This window comes from Bos indicus, chromosome 21 (assembly GCF_029378745.1).
Source record: "Bos indicus isolate NIAB-ARS_2022 breed Sahiwal x Tharparkar chromosome 21, NIAB-ARS_B.indTharparkar_mat_pri_1.0, whole genome shotgun sequence".
Taxonomy (NCBI): Eukaryota; Metazoa; Chordata; class Mammalia; order Artiodactyla; family Bovidae; genus Bos; species Bos indicus.
The window spans coordinates 15181033-15202676 of NC_091780.1; the positions used below are offsets into that span (position 1 = coordinate 15181033).

The 21644-nt window shown below is 47.1% G+C and overlaps 1 protein-coding gene across 2 annotated transcripts in view; it reads right to left on the reverse strand.

Moving 5' to 3' along the window:
- The window catches only part of SLCO3A1 (solute carrier organic anion transporter family member 3A1), a 375421-nt gene that overhangs the window by 18831 nt on the left and 334946 nt on the right, over nucleotides 1-21644 (reverse strand). For both annotated transcript variants that reach the window (XM_019983751.2, XM_019983750.2), the window contains exons 7-9: nucleotides 20936-21074; nucleotides 8111-8286; nucleotides 4171-4235 (exon numbers count right to left, since the gene is read on the reverse strand). In XM_019983751.2, the coding sequence (XP_019839310.1) occupies nucleotides 4171-4235; nucleotides 8111-8286; nucleotides 20936-21074 (380 nt within the window). The remainder of the gene's footprint in view (nucleotides 1-4170; nucleotides 4236-8110; nucleotides 8287-20935; nucleotides 21075-21644) is intronic.

Genomic DNA, 21644 nt, shown 5'->3' on the forward strand with positions numbered 1-21644 from the left:
GTCAGCTTCTCTGTTATACCAGTGGCTTAATATTCAGTTCCCACATTCTCTATGTGGCAGACAGTAGGCCTTTCTAAAAATGCACAATGGATCTTATCCCCATGTTAAAGTCCATCAACAATTTCATTTGCCTTGGGGATAAAGGTCAACCTTGTCAACAGCGCAGCAATTCTTTCTGATTGTGTCCTTGACAGCCATCCCCTCCAGCCACAAGGGCTTCCTGCAGCCCCCAAACAGGCTTCAGCCTTTGTTCACTTCCAGGCTTTTGTTCCTTTAAGTCCCTCGGTCTAAAGCACTCTCTCCTTTTTGCTAGCAAGGTAACTCTTCTGCATTCTTCATGCTTCAGGTTACTATCACATTCTTTCACCCACACTCCCATCCCCAACCCCAGGTTGGGTGGCTCTCGCACACATCCACCCTACACCTCTCTACTGACTGCATCTCCAGTTTCATCACACTGAACTGTGAGGTCCTTACCATCACCCATTACCCAAGCGGGGCCAAGCACAAAGCTTGACAATGTCTTGAAATCTGATTTCTCGGTTGGTCCTTCATTAACTGTAATGGTGGTTAATCTCATTGGGTGCTGCAGGAAATGGAATCGGGCAAAGACTTCTCTGATGAGCCACTTTTAATTAAAAGATGAAACTGTGGCATATCCTTCTACAGCTGTTTTCTAAACTCTGATGTGTGACCCAGTTGGACAATACAATCAATATAGTTGGTCATGACCCACTATTTTAAAAGAATGAAATAGAATAGAAAATATCAGAGCACATCACACACATTAAGGGTGAATATTTTTCATGAAATCTTTGCTTCAGTTGTATTTATTCATATGAATGCACTGGGCCACAATATAAAGTTCATCTCTTGCTGTAGATTATAATCACAGAAGTTGCAAAATACTCGTTTAGATAATGTTTGAGCTTTAGAGCAACATACAGTGATCTTAATGGTGTCACATTACACATGCTGTATAATTTTCCATTTCTGTCTTCAAGTGTCTCATAATTTTCATTATTTTCATTTTGAAAACAACTTGCAAATTTTTCTTACATTTTGTGTTATCAAAATTATTCTGAAGGTTATTTTTTACTCACTATATTGAGTCCTCAGCATGTGTTTAGAGGTACAAAAGACCTCTGTAGTAATCCCATAAATGGAGGGCTTTTTGTTTCTCTGTTCAGCTCCTAAAGGAATTCCCTAAGAGCAATGCTGGGCTCACTTGCCTGGGTATGGTTCATGAAGCTCTGAACACATTAGATGCTCAATAAATGTCAGTTTGTTGAGTGAATGTGTATGTAGAATGGAAGTAGTGAAAGTGAAAAAGTGAAAGTCACTCCGTTGTGTCCGACTCTTTGCGGACCCATGGACTGTACAGTCCATGGACTTCTCCAGGCCAGAATACTGGAGTGGGTAGCCGTTTCCTTCTCTGGGCATCTTCCCAACCCAGGGATCAAACCCAGGCTTCCCCACTGCAGGTGGATTCTCCCGCAGCTGAGCCACCAAGGAAGCCGCATGTGGGATGGTTTCACCATTTTCAGAAATAAGGCTCTCCAACCTGCTACCTGATATTACACATTCATCTGTCCATCCACCTAACCAGGGTGGAATGGGGGGCATCACCACACATGCATTTTCTATCCTCCCAGTGATGAGAGAAAGAAACTCCACCATAATTAGTACCCTGTGCAGTTGGCTCTAAAGGCCACTATGAATTCTAGGAAGGCCTAAAATGTTTTAGTTTGAATTACAGTTGAACTTGTTTGCACTGGGTATTACTATACCTGGTTACTATTTCTGGTTCTATTTTCCATGAACCAGAAATAAGACAAAGAAGCTGTTTAAGATTCTCCATTTACGCATATATATGGAATTTAGAAAGATGGTAACGATAATCCTGTATGCGAGACAGCAAAAGAGACACAGATGTATAGAACAGTCTTTTGGACTCTGTGGGAGAGGGAGGCGGGGGATAATTTGGGAGAATGGCATTGAAACATGTATAATATCATATAAGAAATGAATCGCCAGTCCAGGTTTGATGCAGGATACAGGAAGCTTGGGGCTGGTGCACTGGGATGACCCAGAGGGATGGTACGGGGAGGGAGGTGGGAGGGGGGTTCAGGACTGGGAACACGTGTACACCCATGGCGGATGCATGTTGATGTATGGCAAAACCAACACAATAGTGTAAAGTAATCAGCCTCTAATTAAAATAAATAAATTTAAATTAAAAAAAAAAGATTCTCCATTTATCCCAACGATGTGGACTGACAGTGATTAAGAAGATTCCCAGGTCTCGTCATGGACATGGCAAAAGAGGTCACAACCTGGACTGGAAGTGATTTGCTACAGGCAGAGCTAGGGCAGATGTCAAGTATTTTCCATTCCCCAGGGAGGGCCTCATCGTATTAATGGATTTAAGGGTGAATATTTTTCTTTCACATAGCAATTATATAGAATATAATCTCATTATGAAAGTAATAACATATATGTTTTTTCATTCAAATTTTAAAAATGAATTTATAAAATATCATTTATAGCCTCACTATTCAATTATAATAGCTGATACCATTTTCTTATCTAGCTTTCCAGTATTTTCCCCTATACATATATCCCTGATAGCTCAGTTGGTAAAGAATCTGCCTGCAATTCAGGAATCTGGGTTTGTTTCCTGGGTCTTGAAGATCTCCGGGAGAAGGTAAAGGCTACCCACTCCAGTATTCCGGTCTGGAGAATTCCATGGACTGTATAGTCCGTGGGATCGCAAAGAGTTGGACATGACTGGGACTTTCATGTATACTTTAAAAACATTTGCATATACAATATAGACCTCTTTCTCCCTCCACTTACCATGTACCCTTTCCAAGTTTATCAATATTTTTCTTTCCAGTTTAAAGGGGTACATAAATCCTACTGAAATTAGAACCCATAATGGATTTAACTAATTCCCTGCTGATGGATGTTTGAATTGTTGCCAATTTTTCACTTTTGTGAATATTTTTATAAACATTTCTATAGTTAGTCTTTGTGTTCATTCAGGTTATATACTATTTGGAATGAGAACTTTTTATTCTGAAGGTATAGGCCATGGTTATCTTCCTTTCCATTTTTATTTATCACTTAATATTCACTAAGGAAGACCACAGCCTTATCATTTCAAGAAAAAAAAAATGTCATCCTATCTTGATCTTGGCCTTGACAAAGGGAGTTCATAAAGCAGCAGTGTGGTCCACAGGGAGAAGGTTTATCTGATTGGCTTTTCCAGCTTCTCCTCAGCTGGTCCCAGCACTCCAGGAGAACCATGGGCTATTCCCATCTTAGACTTAATTCCTTCTGTCCATACCAAACTACAGAATATAGGCTTTATAGCATGAAGGTCATATTTGCCTTATCCTAGAAACCCAAGGTGGAGAAGGCAATGGCACCCCACTCCAGTACTCTTGCCTGGAAAATCCCATGGACGGAGGAGTCTGGAAGGCTGCAGTCCATGGGGTCACTACAAGTCGGACACGACTGAGTGACTTCACTTTCACTTTTCACTTTCATGCATTGGAGAAGGAAATGGCAACCCACTCCAGTATTCTTGCCTGGAGAATCCCAGGGATGGGGGAGCCTGGTGGGCTGCCGTCTATGGGGTCGCACAGAGTCGGACACGACTGAAGTGACGTAGCAGCAGCAGCAGAAACCCAAGGTAAATAAACTAAATCAGTTTGGAAAAATTTAAAGGATGCGAAGTTTCCATTTGGGAAGCATTATGAGAATACCTCTCTCCCCCAGCTGGCAGGCCCATAAATGAAGCATTTCACAAGCTGCTCATGGGTTGCTTAATGAGGGTGCCCAATGACACCATCAAATTCCTTTCTTTTTGGTTCCTCACTTTTCTTCCTTGTGCCAATGAAAATTCAGGGTGGCACGAAGGCACAGTTAATACCAACAAAAACTCTGTGATATCCAGGGAGTGTGCGAGTGTAGGTCTAAACCCTGAACAACATTTAACAGACCTTTCTCTTGTTATCAAAATTAAACTTCATAAGAAAAAAGACAACTCAAGGGATGATTCCAGTGGTATGTACTCACCTGGTCATGATTGCACTGATATATGCACTCACCTGGTTATAAGCATCTGATTCATTACTGAGGGAATAAAGAAATAATACGTACCCAACAAACGGAGGAGGAGAAAAAGAACTCCCAGGGCGTAGGATTTGAGTTCAGGGCTGACTGTCCTACATGCGAAGAGATGAAGAGGAAAAAAGAAAAGATTCTTATCGCTTCACTTTAATTAACAGACCCCAGAGTCATTCGCTGCTGTCCATCAGAGCCCTTCCTTAGAAAATTATTAATGGTTTTGTTCTTTTGCTTTTTTCACCTTCCCTGCCAAAAGTCTGAAAAATCACTGCATCTGCAGGGACAAGATAAGTTTAGGAATTTAGCAGTGTTTTTTATTAACTAAAACTAGTCATTTGAAGGATGGAATGCAAATTTGTTCCCAAAGTCTTCATTCAAAGGCATTTTGCGTTTGCTGGCACGGGGAAACATCTTAAGTTGGTGGGTACATGTATCAGGGGAAATATCAATGGGGAAGACAGTTCCCCTTATGCTACTCAGATAGGCCAGAACCATAAACACCTCTGTCATTCTGCATCATTTTGCAAAATCAACCAGACTAGCATGGGTTGGTTCCCTAGATGGACCACTTGTGAAACAGTCCATTCATCTGTATCCAGCTTTGGTACCTTTTAAACTGGAAAGGTGCCTTTATTTGGCCTTCCCAGGTGGCTCAGTGGGAAAGAATCTGCCTGCAGGAGACGTGAGTTCAGTCTCTGGGTCAGGAAGACCCCCTGGAGGAGGAAATGGCGACCTGTCCCAGTATTTTTGCCTGGAGAATCCCATGGACAGAGGAGCCTGGTGGGCCACAGTCCACGGGGTCACAAAGAGTCGGACACGACTGAGCGACTAACACACACACAGCTTTATACGGTCATATGCCTTTGTTTTGAACTGACTCAGTGCCCCTGGCTTTGGTTTGCCCACAGCAGTCCCTGAGCACGATCTTTTCAAACATTTTCTAGAACATTCTCACACTGTCTGGGATAAGAGTGACAGGAGGGGGGGTTGGAAATGATGACTGATTCCAAGTAGAGAGGCCCTCACAGCTAGTCACAGCTCTCCTCTGTCAGGCCTCTTACTCTAGCAACTAGTACTGACTCAATGCTTGTCTTTCTCCTTGAGGCCAAGGACTATTTGTGTCTTATTCATCATCAGTGTGGTGTGTGACACACAGCAGATGCTGAGTAATAAAACACAAACACACAAACCGAAAAACAAGAGGCTGGGGACTTCCCTAGTGGTTCGGTGGTAAGAATCTGCCTTCCAATGCAGAAGTCGCAGGATCGACCCCTGGTCGGGAAACTAAGATCCCACGTGCCATGGAGCGACTGAGCCTGTGCGCTCTGGAGCCCGAGCCCCGCAACTAGAGTCTGTATGCCACAACGAAAGACCCCTGATGACACATCTAAGGCCTGACGCAGCCAAATAAATCCTGAAAACAGAGAGCCCAGTGCTGGCCCCTACGTGACTCATTCAATAGCCGGTATCCTCACACCTGTGGATGTCCTGAGTGCTGCTGTTGGCGAGTATGCTTCTGTTTGGAGTAAGAGTGGAAGTGGGCCCACTGCTCTGGGATGGGACAAGGGCTGGTGCCCATAATCTGGGTTGTGGCTCAGACCGTCTGTGCCCTTGTGTCTGCCTAGAACATCTGTGATGGCACGTACCTCCAGCCGGCCCCAGCAGCGTGGAGCTATGAGGTGCACAGGGCCCCACCTAGGTCATTTAGGCCATCTGTTGCTGGTCCACTGAAAGGGAATCACATATTTCCTGAAAATCTCCAAGAGCTGTTTATCAAGCTGAGATTTGGACACGATTCAGGTTTCGGCTGACTTTCTGTGTTTGGTCTGCAGCCACAACTACTGAGCTGGGTTTTTGCAGCAGAGTCAAGGGCAGAGAAAAAAGGGGACCAGTCATTGCTAAAGGCTGTAAGGGTCATTTTTCTTGCTTTTTGGTGCCTTTTGTGTGTCAACTGGTACAATACAACTTCATGGGAATTCCTAGCAACAAAAATAATGCAGCCACCCCAAACCCATGCCTGAGATCTGACGGGTTTTATCCAGTGCATATTATATCTAATCCATTCTCCATATATAAGTTAAAGTCAACAGTTCATTTCATAAACACTTCTCACATTCTTAAGAATTTTCATTATTCCACTGAGCTGTGGGACTATAATTTAACTCACTATTCCAATTCAGATTTTTCTGCTATTATAGTTAACACTGTAATAAAAATCTGTCTGCATTGAGCTTTTCTTCTCGTAGAGTATTTTCTTAAGATAAGTGGCAAGGGGTAGGGTTACCTCATTAAAAAAAAAAACAAACTGAATGTTTTTATGGCTCTTGAACTCATATTTGCCACCTTGCTTTTATGAAAGGATCAGTATATTTCTCAATGGCAGCAGAAAGGTGTGACTTTACCTGTTTTGTTAGAGCCTTGCTTACAGAACTGGGTGTGAATTTTTAAAAATTATTTTTTCAAATTTAACAAGTATAAAATGGCAATTTGCTATTGTACCATTATTGCTTCTGCACATTGAAAAAGCTTTGCTAAAAACTTTAAAACATAAGTACTTTGTATAAATCCTTTTCCTTGTGAATTCTAACCAAGATCAGGAAATGTAGTAGACACAGAGAGGCTGGATAAAGCAGCTGCAAATGTTACATACCAGGGCTTCCCTGGTGGCTCAGTGGTAAAGAATCTGCCTGCCAATGCAGGAGATATGGGTTCAGTCCCTTGGTCAGGAAGATCTCTCAGAGAAGAAAATGGCAACCTACTCTGGGATTCCTGCCTGGGAAATCCCATGGACAGAGGAGCCTGATGCACTACAGTCCATGGGGTCACAAAAGAGTTGAATACTTAGCGACTTAAACAACAATAAAATGTATATTTGTACAGGCTGCATCCAAGCATTTCATTCCTACTTTTATGTCCAGCCCTTGGGATTGAATTGGTTTGTTTGCATAACCACATCCCGGCTATCTGTGCTTAGTACCGCTTCCTCTGTAAAAGATGGTCACCAGACATGAAGCCTGCCTCTTCTGGGTTCCTTATGCAAATCTAGATAACTTTGCAACTGTGTAAGTTACTCAGAAAATTACTCAATAATTCACCTTTAAGACACCTCACCCACCCACCATGATAGTTCCCAAGAAACGGGGAAACACAGAATTATGGCTGACTCTCTCCAATTATCCATCTATACAAAAGTAGTCACTGCTTGCTTCCACGGAGCCACTCAGCACTGCATCACACCTTGTCAATGACCTGTTATATCTTTACAGAGTTTGCACACACATGGTCTCAGCAGGACCCAGCCCACTGCAGGAGGCAGGCAGGACCATTGACATCGCCTCCAGTTCCAGATTCAGAAACAACACTGAGCCCAAGGTCATACTACGAATCAGTGCCCTGAGACAGGAGCCAGACACGGGGACTTGGCTATTCCCACGCCATTTTCATTTCACTCCAACAGTGTTGCTCTTTGCAAATATCAATGAAAGACTGCAGTACCTTTCAAAATTACCTGCAGAGTCTGTTCCTGGTAGGACATGAAAGTGCAGTGTTTTCTCTTGGGCTGTGCTTTCTACTTTTGGCGTGAAAGTTCAAAGTGTTAGTCGCTCAGTCATGTCTGACTCTTTGCAACCCCACAGACTGTAGCCCACCAGGCTCCTCTGTCCATGGGGATTCTCCAGGCAAGAATACTAGAGTGGGTTGCCATTCCCTTCTCCAGGGGCTCTTCCCAACCCAGGGATTGAATTCAGGTCTCTTGGATTGCAGGCAGATTCTTTACTGTCTGAGCCACTGGGGAAGCCTTACTTTTGCTGTGAGGTTTCCATCAAACATAACTGATTCCTATCAGCCTAGGGAAGCTGGCTTGCAAGACTCATACAGTCCCCAGAGCTCTGATTTCTGGGAGAACTGCAGACACACAGCAGGGAAGGAGGTGGGGCGGGGCGGCTGGCTCTCCCGTCCCTGGGGCTATGCTTACCTGATGAGGATGATGACCGAAGGCGTCTGAGCCATGGCCCCGATCATGCTACAGACACACATCACACACAGGAAGGTGAGGAAGGCCTCTTGACACCCAGGACTGGGGCATTTTCCAGGAATCACGGTCGCGTTCTCAGGTGGGATGGTCATGAGGCATGCACAGCCAGTGAGATTCTGGAAGGGAAGCAGTCAGCCCTGTTAACTGGGGCTATCTCCCTTCTCCAGATCTAAAGCCATCCATCAGCTGGGTCTGTCACAGCCTGATTATGCATTCTGGAGCATTTCAATAATTAGGCCTGAATCAACGAATTAGCTTTTTTGAAGGAGGCTGCAAGACACATGCAAAATAAAGGAATATTTATGGGGAGAAGAGCTGATTTCCCCGTCTCCTGTGTATTTCATTTCTATGCCCCAGAATTCCTCGATAAGCCCACACTGTAGACAAACGCGTTGCCCAACCCCCAGACAATTAGAGAGGAAATCGTGCTTCCACAATGTGATAAAACACTGGCAAATTAACAATGTAATCACTTGCCAATTTGTCCTCTCTTTTGTGCAGTTATAATTACACTGAAGTGTATTGAAAGAAGTAAATCAGGTAACCTGCATACGGTTGCTGGTTCACTGCCCACCATGGCACCTGGAACAAAGCATGTGTGCTGTCATGCGTGAAGCTGCTGGGCTAGTGGGGCCGTGAGAGGGGGCTGGCTAACGGGAGACTTCTCGAGTGGCTGAGAGAGCAAAGAGGGTGCAGAGATGGCAGGGAGCTGAGAGCGGATGGTGGGGAGTGAGCTGGAGACCAGCGAGATACATTTATTAATATATGATCAGAGAGGAGAGAGCCAAGCAGCTGCATTCCATTTGATCTTCGGGTGGATTCTTGCCCAGCTGCCCCGGCTCCCCAGCATGGTCCTGGCTCATGCTCCAGAGGAGTTTCTGATGGTGAAGGGAGAAACAAGGGTGCAGGGAAAGGCAGCGCTAGCTAACAGCCAAGCCAATTAAGGTTTGATAATAATAGTGCAGAGGTCTTTAATGAATACAAAATGAAAACAATCATAAATGATTCATTGCCTTTCTTTCCAGGGCTGCTTGGCTCTCAGAGCACATACTGGGGTAAATCCTCCTGAGGGTCAAACAAATCCTCTCTGGTTTTTACGTGCCCCCTCCTCAGCCCGTCTCCCATCCTTGCACCTCTCCTCCTCCCTCTCCCTTTCTTTCCCCGCCAGACGTAACAGACTGGGGCTCCATCCTGTATGACTGTGCCCCACAAGAAGCTTTTACCCGTGGGAAGGAGGGGGAGACACAGGGTGGAGCTGGACCCCTCTTCCTAAGCCATCTTCCGACAGCAAGTGCTTTTGTATAAATGGCCCCATTACAGCACCCAGGGGCATCTCCTGTGGTGAAAGGTGCTGAGGCTCAGCCCCTCTGTCTCTTTGCACACATCTCTGCCCAGAGAAATCACAGATCTTCAAAACCCAGTACTGACATTTCATTTGGTTGCAAGGCCTCCCCAGTTGCCCCCATCTGAGCTGGCACTTCCCTCCACGGGGACACACTCCTCACCCCATGGCAGAGACCCTTGCTATCCTTCTGGAGGAGACCTTAAGCTTCTGGGATAAGAACGTGTCGTTTCTGTGATCTATCGAGCACTGTCTTATAACACAGTGCTGAGACGCAATAGAGGAAACTCAGTAGGTGGTTTTAGGATGCGAATGGGAACAGATCTTCCTCTACTTTTATCAGGAAACAGGGCTTCTCCCTGAAAGAGCCGATTCACTGGAAGAATCCCTGATGCTGGGAAAGATTGAGGGCAGGAGGAGAAGGGGCAACAGAGGATGAGATGGTTGGATGGCATCACCGACTCAATGGACATGAGTTTGAACAAACTCTGGGAGATAGAGAAGGACAGGGAAGCTTGGTATGCTACAGTCCATGGGGTTGCAAAGAGTCAGACACGATTTACTGACTGAATAACAAACAAGGGCTTCTCCTCAACTTAAAATGAAAATGCCACTTCCCTCTCTTCTGATGAGAGGAAACTGATCCTTCCTCTCCCCACACCCTGAATGCTGAAGCTAAACTTTTCCAGCTGTTCATGCTCACTACCTCCATGCTCTTGACTCACTCCAACTGGCTTAGATTCCTACATGCAGCAATCAGATCAGCTAAGCTCACCAGTGACCTCCACAGATGACCCCTCCATCCACTTTTCTCCCCAGGGAGCCCCTTGAGTGTGTGCCTGTGACCCATTGCCTTGATGGCTTCCACGGCTCACCCTCTGGTTTCCTTCTTCCCTTTTGCATTTTCCTGGCTGGCACCTGCCCCCTCTCCTCCTTGAAAATGCCGGAGCTCCTTGGGGCTCTGGTCCAGATTCTCTTCCCTTTTCGCCCTGCACTTTTCCCTAGATTGTGTTACATCCATGTGCTTTCTGATGGAGCTCCCCAGGTGGCGCTAGTGATAAAGACCCTGTCTGCCAATGCAGGAGACGTTAAGAGACACGGGTTCAATCCCTGGGCCAGAAAGATCCCCTGGAAGAGGGCATGACAACCCACTCCAGTGTTATTGCCTGGAGAATCCCATGGACAGAGGAGCCTGCAGGCTACAGGCCATGGGGTCACACGGAGTCAGACATGACTGAGCAACTGAGCATGCATGCAGATGGTTTCTGATGACTCTCCTAAATTTCATCTCTAACTCACACCCGTCCCAGACCCACCCGGGATGCCCCTTCCTAAGCCTCTGAACATGCTGAGACATCAAAACCAACTCCAGGATGAGCGCCCTGTAGGGGATTCTGCGCTGGCATCTTGGCACTACTCTACTGTCCAGGGCGGGGAACCATCTCCTTAGGATTCCCGTCCCTGCACGACGAGAGCTGGACCAGAGGAAACACAGAAGAGATTCGTAAGTGAGGCAGGGGTCAGATGGTCAGACCTGGGGACAGACAAATGCGGAGGTGCCCAGGAGGAGCCGGTTGGCCCTACCATCACTGTGTGCACCCACCTTCTTTTCTGACCACCCTGCTGACAACAGAGGCCCTGTGCCCACCTCTGCTGACCTGGATGCAGTCTTGCTGACGTCCTTGAGTGCCCCCTTCATCTCACTGAGCAGCCCGCTGGGCACAGCTTCTGGAGAATTTCCCATAAGCCTCAGCCTGCCCACCTGAACTGATACTTCTGGGGGTGTGGTGACTTTTCTCCAGTCCTTCATCTCACTTCTTCCAGATCCCAATTCCCCAACTCTGCCACGCTACATAAGTTCTATTTCCTATACTAAACCCTGTACTTCCAAAAGACGTGTGGGTGCTGTTTTCCTGACCAAACCCTGACAGATATATACGCTCCCAGCCCCCATGTCCTTTCCTTCCACATCTCTTATCTTAGAAATGACAAACTCTATAGAAATGTGATGGTAAATTCTCGACCTCCCCCGTACTCCTATGTCAAAGCCTCCTCGTCACCATAAGGCTAATAAGGACAGAAACCACTGTGGTTTTGATTCCTGACTTATCCCTAGCTCGAGAGGACAGTACTGAATGAACGAATGAACCCTCAAGGTCCGTTCGTTTTACCACATCCTAAACAACTAAACAACAAAGACAAAACATCTCTCAAACCCTGCCCTAGTTCAAACCACCCCATCCTTTTCTCTTTGGTCCCTCCTGTAGCCTGTGAGGAAAAAGCGATTTGGGACTGGGGTCCTTAGAACCACGTGGACTCAGAGAGTGCTCAGGTAGAAACAGGAAACTGGCCCATCCATGAGGAGCTGGCTTAGAACTCAGACCCTGGGAACTGAGTTCTGACTCTTGTAGCCTTTAGGACTGTGAGGTGATCAGTACCCTTTGAATGAACTGCGTGACTGGTGAGCTCTGTTTAGTTTAATGAGTACTTTGTAATTGGAACCTACACCCAGTCTTAGATTTCTGCTCTGCACCTGGGCTATGGCTCAACTGTATTCCATTTACCATAAGAGGAAACTGCCTGGACTGCCTCTGCTCTGAGATGTGAAAATCCCCTTCTGAAGAGGGTCTTCCCTTGATCGGGCCACGATCGTGGCCCTACTGGAATGGTACAGAAATAAGACGCCTTTATGTCAGTGACTACCCAGTCCATATGGTCCAGGTAAGGCAAACTTGTCCAGGAAGGCACAATCCCATTAATGGTGTGAGTGAACGGCGGGGCCGAGCCATCCTGGGATGTGCAGCCAAGGCATGGGGAGGGGTGAGAGCACAGAGCCAGGGAGAATGGGACAAGAATGGACCCAGGGCAGGCCGGGTGGCTGGACAGAAATGAGGCCCCTGTTGGGCTATAGGTGCTAGGAGAGGGGAGAATGGGCCGGTGACCAGTGGCGATACTGGCTTGCCCTGGTGCCAAGGAGAGATGCTGGAAATGGATGTGCATGCATGCTCAGTTGCTCCATTCCTGTCCGACTCTTTGTGACTCTATGGACTGTGGCCTGGGCTCCTCTATCCATAGGATTCTCCAGGCAAGAAAACTAGAGTGGCTTGCCATGCCCTCCTCCAGAGGATCTTCCTAACCCAGGGATCAAACCCATGTCTCCTGCATTGCAGGTGGATTCTTGATCCACTGGCCACCTGGGAAGCCCCCTGAAAATGGATGGGTCCCTCCCAAAGGACCTAGGCAACTCTGTACTCATTTATTCAGATTAAACCTATTTGAGATGAGCTGTGAAAGAGGCTGGGGAGGAGGTAAGTGCTAGTGATCTGAGTGGGAACTTGGATGGGTTTCCCTCTTGGTTACAAGAGTCAGTTCGACAGGATGAACAGAAAACGCAGGTGGTCCGGAGGCCTAGGGTACAGGCTGGAACATTCCTAGGACCCTGCCCACAGAGAATCCAAGGGTAAATGCTAAGCATAAGTCCGAAGGCAAGGGATGGAAAAGGTCCTTTATTTGGGCCCAGGTGATACAAGAGACGGCAGATTGATCTAGAATCTTCCCTCCTGATGTCCCAGTGTGGTGGAAATAATTATCACGGGGTGCATGATTGGAAGAGAGGACTTTCCAGCACTGGGGCTTCACCCTACGATCCCAAGCGAGCAGGGAGGAGTAGGACAGGCCTTTGCTGATATTGACTGGGCACGCAAGTTAACTGAGACCTGCGAGAGCCCCGATCACTGGAAAGCCTGAAAATACAGAGACAACCTGGGCAGCATGGGCTCAGTGCACAGGAGTCTGAGCAAACTCCAGGAGACAGAGGAGGACTGGGAAGCCTGGTGTGCTGCAGTCCATGGCATCGCAAAGAGTCGGACACAACTGAGCGACTGAACAGCAGCAACCTGGGTATGAGGGAAGGAGAGGCTCGTTGGTGGGGATCTGATTCTCACCCTGTGTGTATACAACAGTCCAGAATGCAGGTGGACCTTGGCAACTGCCTGCTGATGACCACGTCCTGCATAAAGTGGCAGCCCCCCTAGTGCTGTCCTTGGCAGCCCCCAATATATTTAACTATGAAGAAAGCACATTAGGCTCCAGGAAAGGAGTTTACCATTCCTGACCTGGCAAATGTCTGGTTTTCCATCCGCATGGCAAAGGAACGTCTTCCCAGTCTGCCATTCTCTGGGGGAGAAATGATGTGAGAGTTGGAGTCTCTGCCTGGTACCATGTGTGGGTGGCAGGACCAGGCTTTCCTATCCTGAGAGATCTTGTTGATAATTAGATGGCCCCATTGCACACAGAGGAGCTGGCCTGACAAGAATTGGAAGCAGTGCTGGTGACCTGGCGGACAGGGTGGGATTAGCTTGGAAATTCTACGAGAATTTATCCTACAGGCAGACTTGCCCGGGCAGAGAATGATGTAAGTCCAACTCCAGTCACAACAGTGCCTGCAGGAACTAAAGTTTTGCATCCACCTGAATGACCATCAATAGGGGTTGGTTAGATACACTCCAGTAGGCTCACACAATGGAAGATTATGCAGCTGCAAAAAGGTATCAGCATGCTCCTTACACACTAACATGAAAAAAGTCCATGATAAACTATTAACAACAAAAAAACACAAGTAACAAGCTACAGTACAAAACAGATAACCAACAAGGACCTACTGTTCAGCATGCTGCTGCTAAGTCACTTCAGTCGTGTCTGACTCTGTGCGACACCATAGACGGCAGCCCACCAGGCTCCCCCATCCCTGGGATTCTCCAAGCAAGAACACTGGAGTGGGCTGCCATTTCCTTCTCCAATGCATGAAAGTGAAAGTGAAGTTGCTCAGTTGTGTCCAACTCTTAGCAACCCCATGGACTACAGCCCACCAGGCTCGTCCATCCATGGGATTTTCCAGGCAAGAGTACTGGAGTGGGGTGCCATTGCCTTCTCCCACTGTTCAGCATAGAGAACTAAATAGAGGTACATGTTTTCTGTGTACTTTTTCTGTACACTTTACTGAAAATAAACACACTATAAATCATCTATACTTCAATTAAAGATAAACAAACAAGCTATTGAGAAAGTAGCATTGACACATATACATTACTGTGTATAAAACAGATAGCTAGGGAGAACTTGCTGCATAGCACAAGGAGCTCAGCTCGGTGCTCTGTGATGCCTGGGGGGTGGAGTGGGGGTGGAAGGGAGGGGATATATGTACATATATAACTGATTCATGCTATTGTGCAGCAGAGACTAATATAACATTGTAAAGCAATTATCCTCCGATTAAAATGGCAAAAATGATGACAAACAGTAAACAAACAGCTACAGAATAATACCTGGAATGTGCATGAAAACCCAGGAGCATATACAAGAAACTAATAGTAGTAATTACCTACTGGGCAGAGTCGTGGACCAAACAGCAGGTGAACAGGAGAGAGTAATGGAGAGGAGGAGTTCGCACTCCCTCCTGTTTATACTTCCTGGTTCTTGAGCCACACAAATGTACCCGCTATTCAAAAAAATTTAAAAACTCCAGAAGAAGAAATCAACAGAAGAAGAAGAGCACAGTCACTGAAAATTCTACTCTTGTTCTACATCCAGCCATTAATTTAAATTGAGAAATGTTTCTATTCACATGCAATGATGGGGATAAATAATTACAATAAAGCTGGAGACCATAAAAATAGAAAAATGACTCTCTCGAAGCTAGGATTCATTTTCCCATTGATGGAGGAAATCATTAGCATGCTATTTTGACAGCTCATATTACATGTACAAAATATTCCTCGGTAGTGTTTCTGAAGTATCTGGCAAATAAAGTTGTTTTTGTTTGGGCTTTTTCCCTCTGTATTCAATACTGAGGGATCAATTCTACTAATTGCACAAGTAAAACTAATCTCTAGGTTGAAAATGACATTTCTAAAATGGCAACCCACTCCAGTACTCTTGCCTGGAAAATTCCATGGATGGAGGAGCCTGGTAGGCTACAGTCAGTGGGATTGCGAAGAGTCAGACACGACTGAGCAACTTCACTGACTTCACTAAGGGGACAGACAAGGGGGTGATGATGTTCTTTGTATTTTGAGGCTGTGAAAACTTGAATGTTTCTTTCTCAACGTCCTGAAATACTGATGTTGGTTTTCTTTCTGAAATGTATTCAGTTACCAGGAAAAAAGGGCTTCGCTGGTGGCTCAGTGGTAAAGAATCCACCTGCCAACACAGGAGACGTAGGTTCGATCCCTGGGTTGGGAAGATCCCCAAAGGAGGGCATGACAACCCACTCCAGCATTCTTGCCTGGGAAACCCCATGGACAGAGGAGCCTGGCGGGCTACAGTCCATGGGGTCTCAAAGAGTCAAACAGGACTTAGCGACTAAACAACAACAGCCAGGAAGTAACGGCAATTTCTATGAAAGGTAGGACCTGAGTCCTGTAGTTCAGAAGGGGGCCAGCCAGGGCGAGTGCTGACACACGCAGCGTCCGGCCCTGCTTCTGCCTGATGCCCGAGGTGGCAGAGGCCAGGGACGGTACAACAGCTGGGATGTCTTCCTTTGAATGATAACACACTCCCATGTGTCCTAGACTTTCATGGGATCTTTTTATGATTCAGCGAAGTTCCTCAGACCTTCTCCTGTCATTTATTACTGTCTTTTTGCAACTTAGAATCTCTTCACCTCACTGGCCCAACCCCAGCCGGTATTTGCAGGTGAAGACCTCAGAGCCTGTTGCAAAGAGCATCAGCAAGCAACCCATGTGCCTCTAGGCAAATGGGAAATTGAAACACGGCAAGAAGAAACGCACTTGCTTGTTCCCTGGCAGGGTCACTGGCTGAAGGATAACGGCCACGGAGGAAAAACTCTGTGATGAAAGCGAGACCTCCATCCACGCTTCACCGCGGTAACCTGCATCCCGTCAGAGCCTTAATGATCTCCTGCTGAGGGGCAGGGAAAGGGTTGCACTTTGGGGAGCACCAGGCTCACTCTCTGCTCTGGCATCCGAGGGGGAGGTGTGGGCAGAGAGGAGGGGAAGGATGGAGCTGCAGCTCAGACGGATACAGGCTCCTCCCTCTAGATTCTCCTCTTTCCTGACTCCAAACCAAAGCTTTGCCCATGTCACCAGGTTCAAGCCTCCCCACCATCCTGTGCTCATATTCATGCCATACTCAGGTGCCCTCCCATCCTATCCTCCAGGCAAACACCTACACGTTCCCCATGGATGAAGGCCAGCCCTGAGACCTGCTGTCCTGAACAAGGAGCCCCCTGCACGCATCCAAAATGGGTAGCCACATCCCCTCCCTGCCATAGCACCTACTTGAGCTCCATTCAAACCAGTGCTCAATAAATCCCTGTGGCCTGGAGCGGGGCACAGATGAGTCGTCTATCCTTAGCCCTCCACAAGCTGCTGTGCCGGACTTGTACTGCCTTTGAACATTCCACTGGTGGCTGACAGAAACCTTTTTCTAAGTCAATTATTCAGTACATCAGAAGGATACAACTTCCAGCAGTCAATCAGCAGCTCCCAACATGCTTTCTGTAGGAATAATTACTTCTGAGAGTGAAAGGGACAGAAACAATCTGGACAATATATTCCTGCCAAAGGAAGCTTAGAAAATTAAGTTGCCATCTTTTCCGTCACCCCTCCTGGGCACGTGCAATGAGAATTAGAAATTGTATATTAAATGCAATTCTGGAAACTTCCATTGCTATCACTCAAGGAGAAATGAGATCAGACAATAAAAAACAAAACCTCAAACCAGGGCAGGAAGGAAAGTCTCATATCAGGAAACCACTAACAGAACCAGATCTCCTAACAATCAGAGTGATTTCGTCGGTGATTTATTCATGTCTAATCGAGTTAGGGGGGATTTTCACAAGCCTGGATGGAAGCTGTCAAGTGGGGAAAGACAAGCACAGATGAGGTATTCGGTATTGAAATCTACAGTGGCCAGCCTACCTGCCTGCCAGTTGTGGTATTACCACCTGAGTTTCTCTGGGGCATGCTGAGGTTGGCACAGTCTCCAGCCAGGCATGCAGGAAGCCCAGGGCCTTTATCAGAGCTGTGGCTAACACTGGGAGTGCAAGGGTCCACAGCAGAACCTCATCTATGGATGTGGGTGCCTAGTGATGGGCAAGTGATGGAGATGCAGGTGAACATGGGCCGTGCGGTCTGGTGGAGGGGGGCCACCCTGCTGGGAGAGCAGGTGTTGAGGCTTCTGAGGGGACTGGCGGGGGGCGGGGAGCGGGGTGGTCAGTGCAGCCTCGGAAGCAGGGAGGAGGTGCGAGGAGGCTTCTCAGCTGTGGATAAGGATGTGTTAAGGACTGTCAAGGGCTTAGGGGAAGACCTGCCCTGATAAATAGCATGCACAGAGGTCCAGAGGTGAAAGAGAGCTGGGAACGCAGGGGGCACCCCAAGAAGCCTGACTGCGTCAGCGGTTCTTCAAGAGTGGGGTGGAGTGGGGAGGCTGAGGTTGGAGAGGCAGCAGGGTCAGATTGTGAAGGCACAACCCCGACTGCGGGGCGCACACGTGGAAAGCTCCTTTGAGCTGGCGGAAAAGGCAGGCATACTAAAGAGAGAAGTCAGAGGGCTGGGGAAGACAGTGAGACTGCCGTGCAGCAGACCCTGCGTTCCAATGCCGGCGCCCCCACGGTCTATGTGACCTTGGGCAAGGATTCCTCTGTAATCAGGGGATAACACCTCCTTCCAAGGTTGTTGTGAGGATGAGTGAGACAATACACACGGGACTGGGGGTACAGGTGACGGAATGGCTGTGCCCACACTGGGAAAGGACTCCAGCGGATGCAGGTGGAAAAAATACGAAAGGGGGAAAGAGGGATGAAGAAACCTCTAGCTTGAGGAAGAGTTTTCGGAGGGAGCTTGCAGACAAGAAGGGGCGAGGAAGAGGGAGTAAACATCCCAGGAATATAATCCACCCTTTTGGCATTTTCTCAAAATTCTTGAAAGTATTTTGAAATTGCTTTTTGCTCCTTTTTGGTTGACAGCCTGAGATTCCTCTGATCTGGGACCACGAGTGACCTGTGAAAGGCCCTGTCACCTGGCCCACACAGGCTCTCAGAGGAGCTTGCCAGTGTTGCAAGTTTCAGGGTTTTGGTTATTTTTAGGGCTGAACTGTCACAAAAGCCCCTTTCCAGGGTACGCATAGCTCTGTGACCCGAAAGCCCTCGTCCACCCACTGGAAGACGAGGCATCCAGAGACCTGCCTCTGTGGGGGGAGTGTGACTCCCACCCTAGCCCTGGGACTTTCTCATTCTCTGCCTGGTCATTGCAGGGGGGTATCACCTCTCTGCATTGCCTGCCCCCCAGCAGACAATATGAGGCCTCTCGTACTGTCAAGAAGAGGCAGGTGTCTGGGGAATAAATGATATATGTCCAGAGGGAATTGGAGATGCTTGCCCTCTGTTGATAATTGCATTCCACAGCTTGCTGCTTCAGCAGCCAGAAGCAAACCCGGGCCTGATTAAGCTCTTATTCAATAAGCCCCTCGTCCTGGGAAGAACAAGAGACACACATTTTTTAGACCTTTTTTTGGTCAGAGAATGCTCTGGAACAGACTGCTTTGGTCTCAGGACACAAGCCTATACTGAGTCAATGTCATTCTCATCACAGCACAGTAACCAAACTTGATTTATAATATAGCTTTTAGATATTAAAGTGTTAATGAAATTGTTGTCATGAAAAAGAATAGCTTGTACTTTTATTTTAACCATTCTCAAGGTCCCATCTCTTTTTAAAAATTCATTTCTACCCACTTAAGGAAACTGCCTTATCATCTACTTTAAAAAAATCAGTCCTTGCCCCCTCCACCCGAGGGTGATTTATTTTCTCTATAGAAAAATGTTAATAACTGGCCAAGAATCTAAATGTTAAATGTAAGGAAAAATGAGGTCTTTGGAAGTGAAAACAAATGATACAGTTTTCTTCCTTCAAAGAAATAGCTGCTCCCAAAAGACAGACAGTAAGTAAAGGGGAGAAACAAATGATGTCAACTCTAAGTTCCTTGAAAGCAGCCACTCAAGCCATCTTGTCTTTCTTTCCATCTCTGCATCTCCAGACATTTACAGAACACTTGTGGGCGCCAGGGCTCACTTAGGAAACTCACAGGTCAGGGCAGATGACAAACCCTTTTAACAGATCACTGCAGTGAAATGAGAAAGGTGCCTCCAGGAGAGACAGGTACCAAGACTGCAGAGGCAAGAAGCTCAAAGATAAAGGACGGCAGGGATGGTTTCACAGAGAAGGGGGCATTTGAGTAGGGTACTGATGGGTGAGTAGGAGTTGTCAGACTGGAGGAAGAAGTAGGAAAAGACACAAGTTGTATGGGGAAAGTGGAATACCCAACCTGAAAGGAAGCACAGCTGAAGAGCATGGTGGAGGAAAGAGTGCCTAGAGATTATCTTCTAACTGATCAGAAAGGGTCCGATGCAGTGTTACTTAGGAGCTGAACAACTGGCAGTCCAGTGGTTAGGACTCTGTGGTCTCACTGCTGGGCCTGGGTTCAGCCCCTAGTCTGGGAACTAAGATCCTGCCAGCCATGTGGCATGGCTGAAAACAAAACAATGAAATTCATTCTAGAATGCAAGGATGGTCCAATATTAGGAAACATATTTATACATCATGCTATGGACAGCAAGGAGATCAAACAATCAACACTAAATATTCATTAGAAGGACTGATGCTGAAGCTCCAATATTTTGACCACCTGATGCAAAGAGCGGGGTGTGGACGCAGAAGGGCAGGTACAAGGTGGGATCAGCAGGACTAGGTGACCAGTCCCGTAGTCTCAGGTTTTCATGCAGAGAGTGTGGAAAGTTGCATGCAGGTTAAGAGTCAACTGTATAATTCATGTTGAGAAGGAAAAACCCCCAAAACAAATACAAGAACAAAAAAGCAAACCAAAAGAAATGGTAGTGGCAAGATGGAAAAAGGTGGGAGGCATCTAGCTGAGAAGATAAAGGCAAAGGAAATCGAGTACAGAAGATGTTGAATTAGCATTGCACAGTCTCAGGTACGGAAGAGGTCTTCCCGGATAAATGGTTCTAACCTTTCTTTCCATTCTTCTGTTGATGGGGAACTCATTACCTGTGGTGTCATCATATTCCTAGCTTTGAACCATAATCTTTTCCTCTGGATCCATACAGCTTCCTTTGAATGTTTACTCTGTTAAAATTGCTCAATGACACTTTTTGGAAACCTATTTGATTTAGCACGAAGCAGCTGGATGGCCTGGCAGGCCTCCCATCCTTCTGATGGAGAACTCTCCACCAGAGCAAGGCACAGGCTGAGACAATTCACAAGGCAGGGACACAAACCACAGGACACATGTGGTTGCCCACTCTTATCCCTGACCTGGGGTTTTAAGCTACTCTGGCTGTCTGTGCTCCCCTGCCCCATCCCATCCCATCAGAAAACCAGCAATACCGTGCTGTTGCAGCCAGCAAAGCAGGCAGACAGGTAGGTGATGCCGTCTGCCCCGCACACTGGAGTGAAGGAATCGGTTTGGCATTCACAGTTTTTATTGCAGGACGAGTAGGGGTCCAGGGCCGAGCCAGGCGTTGAGCTGGAACAGAGAGGACAGGTGGAATCCATCAGAGAAAGGTCGTCTTCTTCTGGATCCCCATTGACAGCCCCCTGCCCTCTGGGGTCACAGTGGCCACTGTGGCCATGGTAAAGGGAAGGAAGGACGCTGGTGTTTGGACTGTGTGTGGATATACAGAGGATGCCTTGGCCAGTGTGCTTCCATCCTGCCTGTCTGACCTCGCAGGGTGGCAGAAGAGCCTGGCTCGGTCTGACTTAATGTCACGAGAAAGCCTGGTGGCCTGCTTGGAGGAGGAGACTTGTGTGGAGAGGAACTGGTATCCTGTGGCCCAACCATGCTGCAGCCCTGATGCTCCAGACTGGACTCCCGGGGAGATGCAGAGGCTCACGTAGAAAAAGGAACAGCCATTGGTACTGGATTTTCCAGGCAAGAGTACTGGAGTGGGGTGCCATTGCCTTCTCCAACGGGATATATAAGGACTCTCCAAAATGCCCTCTAAGGACAGGTCTGATTCAGCTTCAGTTCTAAGTCTTGGGATAATAGATAGGAAATAAGATGTCCTGTAAGAGCTAAATTCCTTCCTTTCTTCCC